This window comes from Microcaecilia unicolor, chromosome 6 (assembly GCF_901765095.1).
Source record: "Microcaecilia unicolor chromosome 6, aMicUni1.1, whole genome shotgun sequence".
Lineage (NCBI taxonomy): Eukaryota > Metazoa > Chordata > Amphibia > Gymnophiona > Siphonopidae > Microcaecilia > Microcaecilia unicolor.
The window spans coordinates 74,532,631-74,546,649 of NC_044036.1; the positions used below are offsets into that span (position 1 = coordinate 74,532,631).

General features: G+C 51.4%; 1 protein-coding gene across 3 annotated transcripts in view; it reads right to left on the reverse strand.

Moving 5' to 3' along the window:
- ARHGAP29 (Rho GTPase activating protein 29) overlaps window positions 1-14,019 on the reverse strand; it is a 321,071-nt gene that overhangs the window by 145,273 nt on the left and 161,779 nt on the right. For all 3 annotated transcript variants that reach the window (XM_030206020.1, XM_030206021.1, XM_030206023.1), the window contains one exon: window positions 1,971-2,043. In XM_030206020.1, the coding sequence (XP_030061880.1) occupies window positions 1,971-2,043 (73 nt within the window). The remainder of the gene's footprint in view (window positions 1-1,970; window positions 2,044-14,019) is intronic.

The window sequence follows — 14,019 nt, forward strand, 5'->3', positions numbered from 1 at the left end:
CTTGTGCAAAAGTTCAGACAATGCACTGAAGAGATTATGCCGGAGGACCCACTGCTCTGAAGTGATGGCTTACCAAGCAGATATGAAGTGGCTGAGCCTGCCCCCAACCGCTAGTGTGACAAACACTAGGGTTAGGCTTTAGAGGCGACAGTTCAGCACTTCTGTTTTGCTTGCATGAGGACAGCAGAAGCAGCACATGGTGTCATCACCTCCCCAAGCTTGAGCCCTGAAGGAGGGAGAAGGCGAGGTAGTAGTTGTATGTGGTGCTGCCTTGTAAGGGAAAGAAGACAGCACCAAAAATAAATAAGTGTGAAGATCTACAGTACAGACTTGGTGCTTTGCCCTATAGGGAACTATGCAGTTCCCACAAATCAATATTTATCTCCAGCTAGTGGAAGATGCATCTTGGTGCAGCTCTTGGTCTGCTCAGTTAAGGCTTGCTCCTGGACCAGTTTCTTCTGACTTGTCTTCAGGTGAGGTTGGGGGGTGGGGGGGGGGGGGAGTTAAAAAAAAAAAAGGCTTCTGCTATCTTTGCCTTCTCTATTCTTGCCCCTTGACAACCCCTTTTTTTCTGATGATTTCTTTCTTCTTGTCATCTAAGAGCTGGCATGGAGAGAAAGTTGAACAAGCAATTAATTCTGCTATCTCCTGTCAGGAATATTTATCTGACAAAAGAAAAAAAGCCTCTGGATCTGAAGTCTGGTAGCCTTGCTACTGTTCTGCTTTCCTTTACCCAGCAGATGCATTGCAAGTTAGCCAAGCAGCTGGATTGCTAACAAACAGCTCCTGAGCCAGTTGAGACACTGGGCTTCAGTTCAGCTGAGAGTACCTTTAAGGTTTTTCAGCTCCTCAGCTAAGGTCCTCAACTGGGGTCTGTGGAACTTTTTCCTGACAGACAACATTGTTAGTTCTGTGCTGCTGGAATTGTCTGTTAAGGAAACTAAGGAATAAATATTTTGTTTGACATTTTTTACACATAGTAATCTTGACAGCTGGGCAATGATGAAAAAATAACTGGTGTTTTTATGGCACTGAACACACCATTGAAAGTGTTAAGATGGTAAAACCCAATGAAGACATGGTTAAGGGGGATAGGGAAGAAAATAAAATAATGTAAAATATCAGAAGTAATAGGCATGAGATATATTAGTTTTTTGGACAATTTCTTTTTGGATTTGTAAAACAGTTTATTTTATTGGATGAGTTAATAAAGATAATTTTTAAAACCCAATCTGAAACCAGTTCTTTCCAGATACCATTTTTTTAATAAAGGTATGGTTTGAACTATTGTAGATTTTTAACAATATTGCATTTGTGATCAGCTGCTATAATAAAATACTGACATACTATAGCATTTTAAAGTGAACATGAAATCACATCTAACTTGCCCATGCTTATGCTCTTTTTAATCTCTTCATTTGGATTAGCTTTCCTTCCCCACCCCTCCCCCCAACTTCCATTCTGGCTTTAATAGCCATTTTCACAGCACTGTAACTATACTAGCAGTTGCAGATTGCTCTTTCTTCAACCTGTAATATGCATAATATGTGTTTCTGGGGCTCCAAGTGGTACTTTTAAACAATTTCCACACCCCACGTGAACACAATCTCTGCAACTGCTCCTTTTAGTTCCTACTTAAGTTTCCTCAATTTATCATAGCCTCCCTTTTTAAAGTTAAATTCTACTGCAGCCAATGAAATTGTGGAGCAATCCAACTGAATTGGAAAAAAGCAAAGTTTAAAGTGCCCGTTCAAGTCCCATGGCTGCCTAGTAAAAATTTCAAATATTTTTAAGAAATATCTAGAATGTGTTTATGCTCAGTTATTGTTAAATTGGAGAACTGCTTTGTCTTCAGAGAATGGACAGTACAGGTAACTAAAAAAAAATATATATCAAAATCATTAATGTAAAAAAAAAAAAAAAAAAGAAGGAAAAAAGAAAGTAAAAAAGACAGAAGGTATTCTGCTTACCCGACATCTTGTAGATCTAGGAAGTCCCAAGGATGAACCATTGTCTACATCTCCCATAAGGAAATCTGAAACCCTTTAAAAAAAAAAAATAGGTTTTACACATTACCATAAATAAATTAAATACACATTTTGTTCTACTTGTTCATACTAGGAAACCCCCAAATGATTAGTTTTAAGATAGGACTAGGTAAAATCAAGCGTTCCTCTACTGTCATACTGTCCTCTTAATACATATCTATATTGTATATAAAAGTCAACTTTTGATTACAGGAGACAAAAGTTGGAAGCACTTAATAAGACCAATGGGGCTTCTTTGACAAGTATTATCAGGTCTAATCATGCTTTATTGTATGCAGCTACTGTACAGCAAGAGAGTTGAAGGGAAGGAATAGGGACAGTGGATCCTTAATGAGCCTTATTAAAATGGTCAACAAGAAAGTGAGGGAATTTTATAAAATCACACCGAGATAACAGAATTTCATGTACCTATTTTACACCTATTATATAAAATCAAACATGTGCCTACTAGACTTCATGTGTTCTTTCTCACTAGTACAAGTGAGAAAGAACACATGTACACAAGGCGCTAGCACTTACATCAATTTGAGGGCCTGTATAAATGTTAGCATGTACTTTCTGCAAGTACACACGTAAATTAAAGATTATTATGAATTGTGTGTATACTATGGGCTCTGCCAATGTACACATTAAAAGTGAAAGTATGCACCATGGGAAAATTAGGTTCTTACCTTGGTAATTTTCTTTCCTTTAGTCATAGCAGATGAAGCCATTACGTATGGGTTGTGTCCATCAACCAGCAGGGGGAGAAAGAGAGCACTCAGCTTTTCACAGTGCCTCATGGCCAGCCAGCTCTACTGCCTCTTCAGTATTTGAAGCTTCCAAAGCAGTATGGCAAACCGCAATGGGAATAACATGAACTGTCCTCACAGCGAACGATGGCCCCTTAACAAGGGCATGAACTCAAAAGGAGGGAATGAACACATCCCCCTGGAGGGAATAAACTCGTCCTCTTTATTGTATCACTGAAGGGGATACACACAACCTCCTGGAGGGAATAAACTCATCCTCCAAAACATAAACTGGAGGGAATGGACTCATCCTCCTATAAGTGAACATGAATCCTGAAGACTGTTTTCCAACTTTCTCCCAAGGAAGGAACTTCAGGAAATTAGAACAGAACCTGAAACAGATTCACAGCATACAGACAATCATACAGGGAGGGCTCATGGCTTCATCTGCTATGACTAAAGGAAAGAAAATTACCAAGGTAAGAACCTAATTTTCCCTTCCTTGTCATCAAGCAGATGAAGCCATTACGTATGGGATGTAACAAAGCAATCCCTATATAGGTTGGGAACAGGTCACACCACGCGCTAGCACTTGTGCTCCAAAACGCGCATCCCTCCTAGCAGCCACATCCAGCCTGTAATGTCGGGCAAAAGAGAGCTTAGAAGCCCATGTTGCTGCACTGCATCTCTCTTGATGAGAGAGTGCTCCAGTTTCAGCCCAAGAGGAAGAAATCGCTCTGGTAGAATGCGACTTAAAGGCTACAGGCGGAGACCGGCCGGCAAGCAGATAAGCTGAAAAGATAGTTTCTTTGAGCCAGCGGGCAATAGTGGCTTTAGACACTGGAGACCCTCTGCGAGGACCTGATAGCAAAACAAACAGATGATCATAGATCCTGAAAGAGATAGTAACTCGCAGATACTGCAGAAGAGTCCTGTGCACATCCAACAGGTGCAACTGCCCAAAAGATTCTGGAAACTCCTCCTTATCAAAGGAGGGCAAGAAAATAGGCTGGTTTAGGTGAAACGCTGAAACCACCTTAGGCATGAAGGAAGGCACGGTCCGAACCGTGACCCTGGACTCTGAGAATTGCAGAAATGGGTCTCTACAGGACAGCACCTGGAGCTCTGACACCCGTCTCACCGAAGTAATGGCCACAAGAAAAACGGCCTTTAGTGTCAAATCTTTCTCCGATGCTCACCGAAGCGGCTCAAAAGGAGAAGCCTGCAGGGCCTTCAAAACTAGCCCCAGGTACCAAGCTGGACAGGGTGCTCGCACGGAAGGCCGGAGCCGAAGCACCCCACTAAGAAACCGTGCCACATCTGGATGAGCAGCTAAAGACACGCCTTCAACCTTACCACGAAGGGAGGCCAACGCTGCCACTTGCACCCGCAGGGAATTATAGGCCAAGCCTATTTGTACACCATCCTGCAAAAAGTCCAGAATCGGCGAGACAGGAGCCCGCATGGGTGTGATCGCTTTTGAAGCACACCAAGACTCAAACTGGCGCCAAATCCTGGCATAAGCCATGGAAGTGGAATGCTTGCGGGCCTACAGGAGAGTAGAAATGACTGTGTTTGAATAGCCTTTGTCCCTCAATTGCGCCCTCTCAATCACCATGCCATAAGACTAAAGTGGCAGGCGTCCTCCATGGCTACCGGGCCCTGTGACAACAGGTTCGGTACCAGAGGTAAAGGAAGGGGAGCCTCCACTAGCATCTGTCGGAGGTCCGCATACCAAGGTCTCCTGGGCCAATCCGGGGCGATGAGGACCACTTCTCCTGGGTGCAGCCGAATCCGAAGGAGCACGCGCCCTATCAAGGACTATGGAGGGAACACATATAGTAGGCCCGGAGGCCAGGGCTGAGTCAAGGCATCCAACCCTGCCGAGCGAGGATCTCTCCGTCTGCTGAAGAAGCACAGGACTTTGGCATTTGAACTTGTCGCCATAAGATCCATCACAGGCTTGCCTCTTCACAAAAGTGGTGATAGGGAAGAAGCTGGAAACTACAGGCCGGTAAGCCTCACTTCGATTATTGGAAAAGTAATGGAAGCGATGCTGAAGGAAAGGATAGTGAATTTCCTGGAAGAAAATGAGTTGCAAGATCCGAGACAACATGGTTTTACCAAAGGGAAATCGTGCCAAACGAATCTCATTGAATTCTTTGATTGGGTGACCGGAGAATTGAACCGTGGACGTGCTATAGACGTAATCTACTTAGATTTCAGCAAGGCTTTTGACACGGTTCCCCACAGGAGGCTCTTAAATAAACTGGATGGGCTGAAGATAGGACCCAAAGTGGTGAACTGGATTAGGAACTGGTTGACGGACAGGCGCCAGAGGGTGGTGGTGAATGGAGTTCGCTCGGAGGAGGGAAAGGTGAGTAGTGGAGTGCATCAGGGATCGGTGCTGGGGCCGATTCTGTTCAATATATTTGTGAGTGACATTGCCGAAGGGTTAGAAGGTAAAGTTTGCCTATTTGCGGATGATACTAAGATTTGTAACATAGTGGACACCCCGGAGGGAGTGGAAAACATGAAAAAGGATCTGAAAAAGCTAGAAGAATTTGGCAATTAAAATTCAATGTGAAGAAATGCAAAGTGATGCACTTAGGGAGTAGAAATCCAAGAGAGGCGTATGTGTTAGGCGGTGAGAGTCTGCTAGGTACGGATGGGGAGAGGGATCTTGGGGTGATAGTATCTGAGGATCTGAAGGTGATGAAAAAGTGTGACAAGGCGGTGGCCGTAGCTAGAAGGTTACTAGGCTGTATAGAGAGAGGTGTGACCAGCAGAAGAAAAGAGGTGTTGATGCCCCTGTACAAGTCGTTGGTGAGGCCCCACCTAGAGTATTGTGTTCAGTTTTGGAGGCCGTATCTTGCTAAGGATGTAAAAAGAATTGAAGCGGTGCAAAGAAAAGCTACGAGGATGGTATGGGATTTGCGTTACAAGACGTACGAGGAGAGACTTGCGGACCTGAACATGTATACCCTGGAGGAAAGGAGGAACAGGGGTGATATGATACAGACATTCAAATATTTGAAAGGTATTAATCCGCAAACGAACCTTTTCCGGAGATGGGAAGGCGGTAGAATGAGAGGGCATGAAATGAGATTGAAGGGGGGCAGACTCAAGAAGAATGTCAGGAAGTATTTTTTCACGAAGAGGGTGGTGGATGCTTGGAATGCCCTCCCGCGGGAGGTGGTGGAGATGAAAACGGTAACGGAATTCAAACATGCGTGGGATAAACATAAAGGAATCCTGTGCAGAAGAAAGGGATCCTCAGGAGCTTAGCCTAGAATGGGTGGCAGAGCTGGTAGTTGGGAGGCGGAGCTAGTGTGGGCAGACATATACGGTCTGTGCTGGGGCTGGTGGTTGGGAGGGGGGACTAGTGCTGGGCAGACTTATACGGTCTGTGCCGGGGCTGGTGGTTGGGCGGCAGGGATAGTGCTGAGCAGACTTATACGGTCTGTGCCAGAGCCGGTGGTGGGTGGCAGGGATAGTGCTGGGCAGACTTATACGGTCTGTGCCAGAGCTGGTGGTTGGGAGGCGGGGACAGTGCTGGGCAGACTTATACGGTCTGTGCCAGAGCCGGTGGTGGGTGGCAGAGATAGTGCTGGGCAGACTTATACGGTCTGTGCCAGAGCTGGTGGTTGGGAGGCGGGGATAGGGCTGGCCAGACTTATACGGTCTGTGCACTGAAGAGGACAGTACAAATAAAAAAAGTAGCACATATGAATTTATCTTCTTGGGCAGACTGGATGGACCGTGCAGGTCTTTTTCTGCCGTCATCTACTATACAGTGAATGATACATACCTGTAGCAGGTGTTCTCCGAGGGCAGCAGGCTGATTGTTCTCACGACTGGGTGACGTCCGCGGCAGCCCCCACCAACCGGAAAAGGCTTCGCGGGACGGTCGGCACGCAGGGCACGCCCACCGCGCATGCGCGGCCGTCTTCCCGCCCGTGCGCGACCGCTCCCGCCAGTTGAATGACAAGCAATAAAATATGAAACACAACTCCAAAGGGGAGGAGGGAGGGTAGGTGAGAACAATCAGCCTGCTGTCCTCGGAGAACACCTGCTACAGGTATGTATCATTCACTTTCTCCGAGGACAAGCAGGCTGCTTGTTCTCACCACTAGGGTATCCCTAGCTCTCAGGCTCACTCAAAACAAGAACCCAGGTCAATTGAACCTCGCAACGGCGAGGGTACAACAGAAAATTGACCTACGAAGAACAACTAACTGAGAGTGCAGCCTGACCAGAATAAATTCGGGTCCTGGAGGGTGGAGTTGGATTTACACCCCAAACAGATTCTGCAGCACCGACTGCCCGAACCGACTGTCGCGTCGGGTATCCTGCTGGAGGCAGTAATGTGATGTGAATGTGTGGACAGATGACCACGTCGCAGCCTTGCAAATCTCTTCAATAGTGGCTGACTTCAAGTGGGCCACTGACGCTGCCATGGCTCTGACACTATGAGCCGTGACATGACCCTCAAGAGCCAGCCCAGCCTGGGCGTAAGTGAAGGAAATGCAATCTGCTAGCCAATTGGAGATGGTGCGTTTCCCGACAGCGACCCCTAGCCTGTTAGGGTCGAAAGAAACAAACAATTGGACGGACTGTCTGTGGGGCTGTGTCCGCTCCAAGTAGAAGGCCAATGCTCTCTTGCAGTCCAATGTGTGCAACTGACGTTCAGCAGGGCGGGTATGCGGCCTGGGGAAGAATGTTGGCAAGACAATTGACTGGTTAAGATGGAACTCCGACACCACCTTCGGCAGGAACTTTGGGTGGGTGCGGAGCACTACTCTGTTATGATGAAATTTGGTATATGGAGCATGAGCTACTAGGGCTTGAAGCTCACTGACCCTACGAGCTGAAGTAACTGCCACCAAGAAAATGACCTTCCAGGTCAAGTACTTCAGATGGCAGGAATTCAGTGGCTCAAAAGGAGGTTTCATCAGCTGGGTGAGGACGACGTTGAGATCCCATGACACTGTAGGAGGCTTGATAGGGGGCTTTGACAAAAGCAAGCCTCTCATGAATCGAACGACTAAAGGCTCTCCAGAGATGGCTTTACCTTCCACACGATAATGGTAAGCACTAATCGCACTAAGGTGATTCCTTACTGAGTTGGTCTTGAGGCCAGACTCTGATAAGTGCAGAAGGTATTCAAGCAGGTTCTGTGCAGGGCAAGAACGAGGTTCTAGGGCCTTGCTCTCACTCCAAACGACAAACCTCCTCCACTTGAAAAGGTAACTCTTTTTAGTGGAATCCTTCCTAGAGGCAAGCAAGACCCGGGAGACACCCTCAGACAGACCCAACGCAGCGAAGTCTACGCCCTCAACATCCAGGCCGTGAGAGCCAGGGATTGAAGGTTGGGGTGCAGCAACGCTCCGTCGTTCTGCGAAATGAGAGTCGGAAAACACTCCAATCTCCACGGTTCTTCTGAGGACAACTCCAGAAGAAGAGGGAACCAGATCTGACGGGGCCAAAAGGGCGCTATCAGAATCATGGTGCCGCGGTCTTGCTTGAGCTTCAGTAAGGTCTTCCCCACCAAAGGTATGGGAGGATAAGCATACAGGAGGCCGGTCCCCCAATGAAGGAGAAAGGCATCTGACGCTAGCCTGCCGTGTGTCTGAAGTCTGGAACAGAACAGAGGCAGCTTGTGGTTGGTCTGAGAGGCGAAAAGATCCACCGAGGGGGTGCCCCACTCTCGGAAGATCTTGCGTACCACTCTGGAATGGAGCGACCACTCGTGCGGTTGCATGACTCTGCTCAGTCTGTCGGCCAGACTGTTGTTTACGCCTGCCAGGTACGTGGCTTGGAGGAGCATGCCGAACCGGCACGCCCAACGCCACATCCCGACGGCTTCCTGACACAGGGGGCGAGATCCGGTGCCCCCCTGCTTGTTGACGTAATACATTGCAACCTGATTGTCTGTCCGAATTTGGATAATTTGGTAGGACAGCCGATCTCTGAAAGCCTTCAGTGCGTTCCAGATCGCTCGGAGCTCCAGGAGGTTGATCTGCAGATCCTTTTCCTGGAGGGACCACAGACCCTGGGTGTGAAGCCCATCGACATGAGCTCCCCACCCCAGGCGAGATGCATCCGTCGTCAGCACTTTCGTGGGCTGCGGAATTTGGAATGGACGTCCCAGGGTCAAATTGGTCCGGATGGTCCACCAGAGCAGTGAAGTGCGGCAACTGGCGGAGAGGCGGATGACATCTTCTAGATTCCCGGTGGCTTGAAACCACTGGGAAGCTAGGGTCCATTGAGCAGATCTCATGTGAAGACGAGCCATGGGAGTCACATGAACTGTGGAGGCCATATGACCCAGAAGTCTCAACATCTGCCGAGCTGTGACCTGCTGAGACGCTCTGGTCTGCGAAGCCAGGGCCAGGAGATTGGTGGCCCTCGCTTCGGGAAGGTAGGCCTGAGCCGTCTGGGCATTCAGCAGAGCTCCTATGAATTCCAGAGACTGTGTTGGCTGGAGATGGGACTTTGGGTAATTTATCACAAACCCCAGCAGCTCCAGAAGTCGAGTAGTGCACTGCATAGACCGGAGGGCTCCCGCCTCCGAGGTGTTCTTGATCAGCCAATCGTCGAGATATGGGAACACGTGCACTCCCAGCTTGCGTAGGTAGGCCGCTACCACCACGAGGCACTTGGTAAACACTCGTGGGGCAGAGGCGAGCCCAAAGGGCAGGACACAATACTGAAAGTGCCGTGCGCCCAGGCGGAATCTGAGATACTGTCTGTGAGCTGGCAGTATCGGTATGTGAGTATATGCGTCCTTTAAATCCAGGGAACATAGCCAGTCGTTTTTCTGAATCATTGGCAGAAGGGTGCCCAAGGAAAGCATCCTGAACTTTTCTTTGACCAGGAATTTGTTCAGGCCTCTCAGGTCTAGGATGGGACGCATCCCCCCTGTTTTCTTTTCCACAAGGAAGTACCTGGAATAGAATCCCTGCCCTTCCTGCCCGGGTGGTACGGGCTCGACCGCATTGGCGCTGAGAAGGGCGGAGAGTTCCTCTGCAAGTACCTGCTTGTGATGGGAGCTGAAAGATTGAGCTCCCGGAGGACAATTTGGAGGCAGGGAGGCCAAATTCAGGGCGTATCCGCACCGCACTATTTGGAGAACCCACTGGTCGGAGGTTATGAGAGGCCACCTTTGGTGAAAAAAACTTAACCTCCCCCCGACCGGCAGATCGTCCGGTACGGACACTTTGAGGGCGGCTATGTTCCCGAGGATCCAGTCAAAAGCCCGTCCCCGGCTTTTGCTGTGGAGGCGCAGGGGGCTGCTTAGGCGCACGCTGTTGACGAGAACGAGCGCGCTGGGGCTGTCCCTGTGCCTGGCGAGGCCTTCGGGCCGGCTGGTTGTACCTACGCTTTGCAAAAGAATAGGGCGCAGCCTGCCGGGCCCGGGAAAAACGTCCACCTGCTGAGGTGGATGCTGAAGGCGCCCGGTGGGAGAGCTTGTCGAGGGCGGTTTCCCGCTGATGCAGTTGGTCCACCAGCTGCTCGACCTTCTCACCAAAAATATTATCCCCCCGGCAAGGGACGTCGGCCAGTCTCTGCTGGGTGCGGTTGTCCAGGTCAGAGGCACGCAGCCATGAGAGCCTGCGCATCACTATACCTTGGGCCGCAGCACGAGATGCCACGTCACAGGTGTCATAGATACCCCTGGACAGGAACTTTCTGCACGCCTTCAGCTGCCTGACCACCTCCTGATAAGGCCTGGACTGCTCCGGCGGGAGCTTATCGACCAGGTCCGCCAGTTGTTGCACATTAGTCCGCATGTGGATGCTCATATAGAGCAGGTATGACTGGATGCGGGTCACGAGCATGGAGGATTGGTAGGCCTTCCTCCCAAACGAGTCCAGAGTGCGAGACTCCCGCCCCGGGGGCGCCGAGGCGGTATCCCTCGAACTCCGTGCCCTCTTGAGAGCAGAATCCACGACCGCCGAGTCATGGGGCAGTTGGGGCCGCATTAACTCTGGGTCAGAGTGGATCCTGTACTGGGACTCTGCTTTCTTGGGAATGGTGGGGTTAGTTAACGGTCGCACCCAGTTCCGAAGCAGTGTCTCCTTGAGGACATTGTGCAGCGGCACCGTGGAGGACTCTCTAGGTGATGATGGATAGTCGAGGACCTCGAGCATCTCGGCCCTCAGCTCTTCCACAGAGACCACGGGAAAGGGAATGCTAATAGACATATCCCGCACAAAGGAGGCAAAGGAGAGACTCTCAGGAGGTGAGAGCTTCCTCTCCGGTGAAGGCGTGGGGTCCGAGGGAAGGCCCGTAGACTCCTCTGAGGAGAAATATCTAGGGTCCTCCTCTTCCCCCCACGAGGCCTCATCCTCGGTATCGGACATAAGCTCATGTAGCTGAGTCCTGAACCGGGCCCGGCTCGACGTCGAGGCACCGAGGTCTCGGTGTCGTCGAGCGGTGGACTCCCGCGTCGGTGGGGACAGAGCTCCCTCCATCGACGTCGACGGGGACTCCACCTGCGTGGATCCCCAGAAGGATGGCTCTGAGGCACTCGTCCAGGCCCGCTGCCGGGAAAGGCGGTGGGGCCGGTAGGGGTGTCGGTGCCAGAAGCTGATGGGGGCCAGGAGACGGCACCGAGGTGCCGGAACCCTGACGCGTCGGTACCTCCACAACCGACGGGGACCTCTCCTCTCGGCAATGACGCTTCGGCGTCGCCTCCTCTCCGATGTCCGGATGCACCGAGGGCGACCGGTGACGACGCTTCTTGTCCTTCTTTCGATGCGCGTCACCGGCGCCGGGAGGTATGGAGGAGGAGGAGGACGATCCCCCTCGGTCTCGAGGAGCCGGGTCAGACAGGGTTCGGTCCCGTGGACCACGGGCTGAGGGAGTGACCGGGGCCGACTGCCCACGCGGCCGCTCACCTCCACCCTCGCCGGCGGACCGGCGGGCCGACGGGACCTGTTCTCCTGGGGTCGATGCCATCGGTGCCGATGTCTCGGGCATCGATACCGGTACCGAAGGACCGGGCGTCGATACCGATGCCGTCGAGGTCGACGTCGAGGGGCCGGCGCAAGTTCCAAAAAGACGGTCCCGCAGAACTTGCCTCGCAACTTGAGTCCGTTTCCGGAGACCGAGACACAGGGAACACGACTTGATATTGTGCTCCGGCCCGAGGCACTGGAGGCACCAAGCGTGGGTGTCGGTCTGCGAGATCGGCCGGCCGCAGCGACCACACTTTTTAAATCCACTCGGGACCTTCGAGGACATCGACGGAAAAATCGCGTCGGCGAAGTCAAAGTCGTCAATGGTGGCGAAAATCACACCTCGAAAAAGGAAACGACCGTGCGGCCACTAGGCCGCAATGCGGCGTCCCCGCTGGAAGCGAGGGAAAAAGGGAGCGTGTGCTCCACACGCACAGGTTTTTTTTTTTTTTTGTTTTTTGTTTTTGAAAAAGAAAAAGGAAACCGGCGGTAACAAAAACTAAATAGAAAAATAACGATCCGCGTAAACGCGATCGACTTTCCGGCGGCTGAAAGCAGAGAGAGCGGCGAAGCACGACTCTCTCCAGACGCGGAAAAAAAGGAACTGGCGGGAGCGGTCGCGCACGGGCGGGAAGACGGCCGCGCATGCGAGGTGGGCGTGCCCTGCGTGCCGACCGTCCCGCGAAGCCTTTTCCGGTTGGTGGGGGCTGCCGCGGACGTCACCCAGTCGTGAGAACAAGCAGCCTGCTTGTCCTCGGAGAATACTATACTATACATTTGGCACATATCTGCAGGAATACGCTGCCGACAGAAACTGAAGATGCAGCTCGGCCCAGTGGCAAATCTGTTTGGCCTGCGCGGCCAGTGCTCTGCACTGAGTGCCGCCTTGTCGATTTATGTATGCCACTCCAGGCGGTTGATGGACCACTCCGATTCCTCGGGTGTCCATAGACCCTGGGCATGCTTCCCCTTGCAAATGTGCGCCCCAGCCCTTCAGGCTGGCATCTGTCACTACTAGACACCAATCGGGGAGCGCCAGCAGCAGTCCTCGACGCAGCATTCTGTCCGAGAGTACCACTCCATGCTGAGTCGGGCCACAGGGAGCCAAGAAAGTCTGCACTGATAATCCTGAGAAACTGGAGACCATCTTTGAAGTAGGGAATACTGTAGAGGTCTCAGGTGCGCTCTCGCCCAGGGCACCACTTCCAATGTGGCTGTCATCGATCCCAGCAGCTGGACAATGTCCCAAGCTTGCGGGCGGGGCATCCTCAGGAGCAGACGGACCTGATTCTGAAGCTTGCACCGCCTTAGCTCGGGTAGGTATACATAGCCCAAGTCTCTGTCGAACCTGGCCCCCAAATATTCTAGAGATTGTGAGGGGGTCAGGTGACTTTTGGCCATATTGATGACCCAGCCTAGAGATTGAAGTACTGAGACCACTCTGGCTGTAGCTTGATAGCTCTCTGTTACAGAGTCTGCTCTGATGAGCCAGTCGCGCCTGAGCAAAGCAGCTACCACCACCATTACCTTCGAAAAGGTAAGTGGAGCTGTGGCGAGGCCAAAAGGCAAGGCCCGGAACTGGAAATGTTCTCCCAACGCCGCAAACCTCAGAAACTTCTGGTGCGGGGGCCAAATTGGTATGTGCAAGTAAGCTTCTTTCAGGTCTAGAGACGTGAGAAACTCTCCTGGCTGTACCGCAGCAAAGACGGAGCGCAGGGTTTCCATGTGGAAATGCCGCACTCTCAGGGACTTGTTTAATTCTTTTAAGTCCAGAATAGGGCGAAAAGACCCACCTTTTCACGGCACCACAAAGTAGATGGAGTATCGGCCGTAGCCATGTTCGGCGGGAGGCACCGGGGACAGGGCCCCTAACTGAATCAGACCTTGCAAAGTCTCCTCTACCGCCGCCCGTTTGGCGGCAGAACCACATTGGGACTCCACAAACACGTCTCTTACTGGGGCGTTGAATTCTATTCTGTAGCCATCTCTGATCAGGTCCAGAACCCACTGATCTGAGGAAATATTGGCCCGCTCCTCGGCAAAGACGTCCTCCGATGACAGGAAGCGAGGAGGGGGCTGGCGCACCATCATTGAGAGGGTCGCCCCTGAACTCCAGGCCTAGAACCGGTGGCTGCGGAACGCTTGTCCGAGCGAAAGGAGTTCCTCTGCTGAAAAAAGGGCATGAGAAGTGAACCCAGCAGAACGCCCCAGGCGGTACCTTCTAGCTTCACGGAAGCGAGGTCTATAAGAGGAGTGGACCGCCTGGCCCTTAGA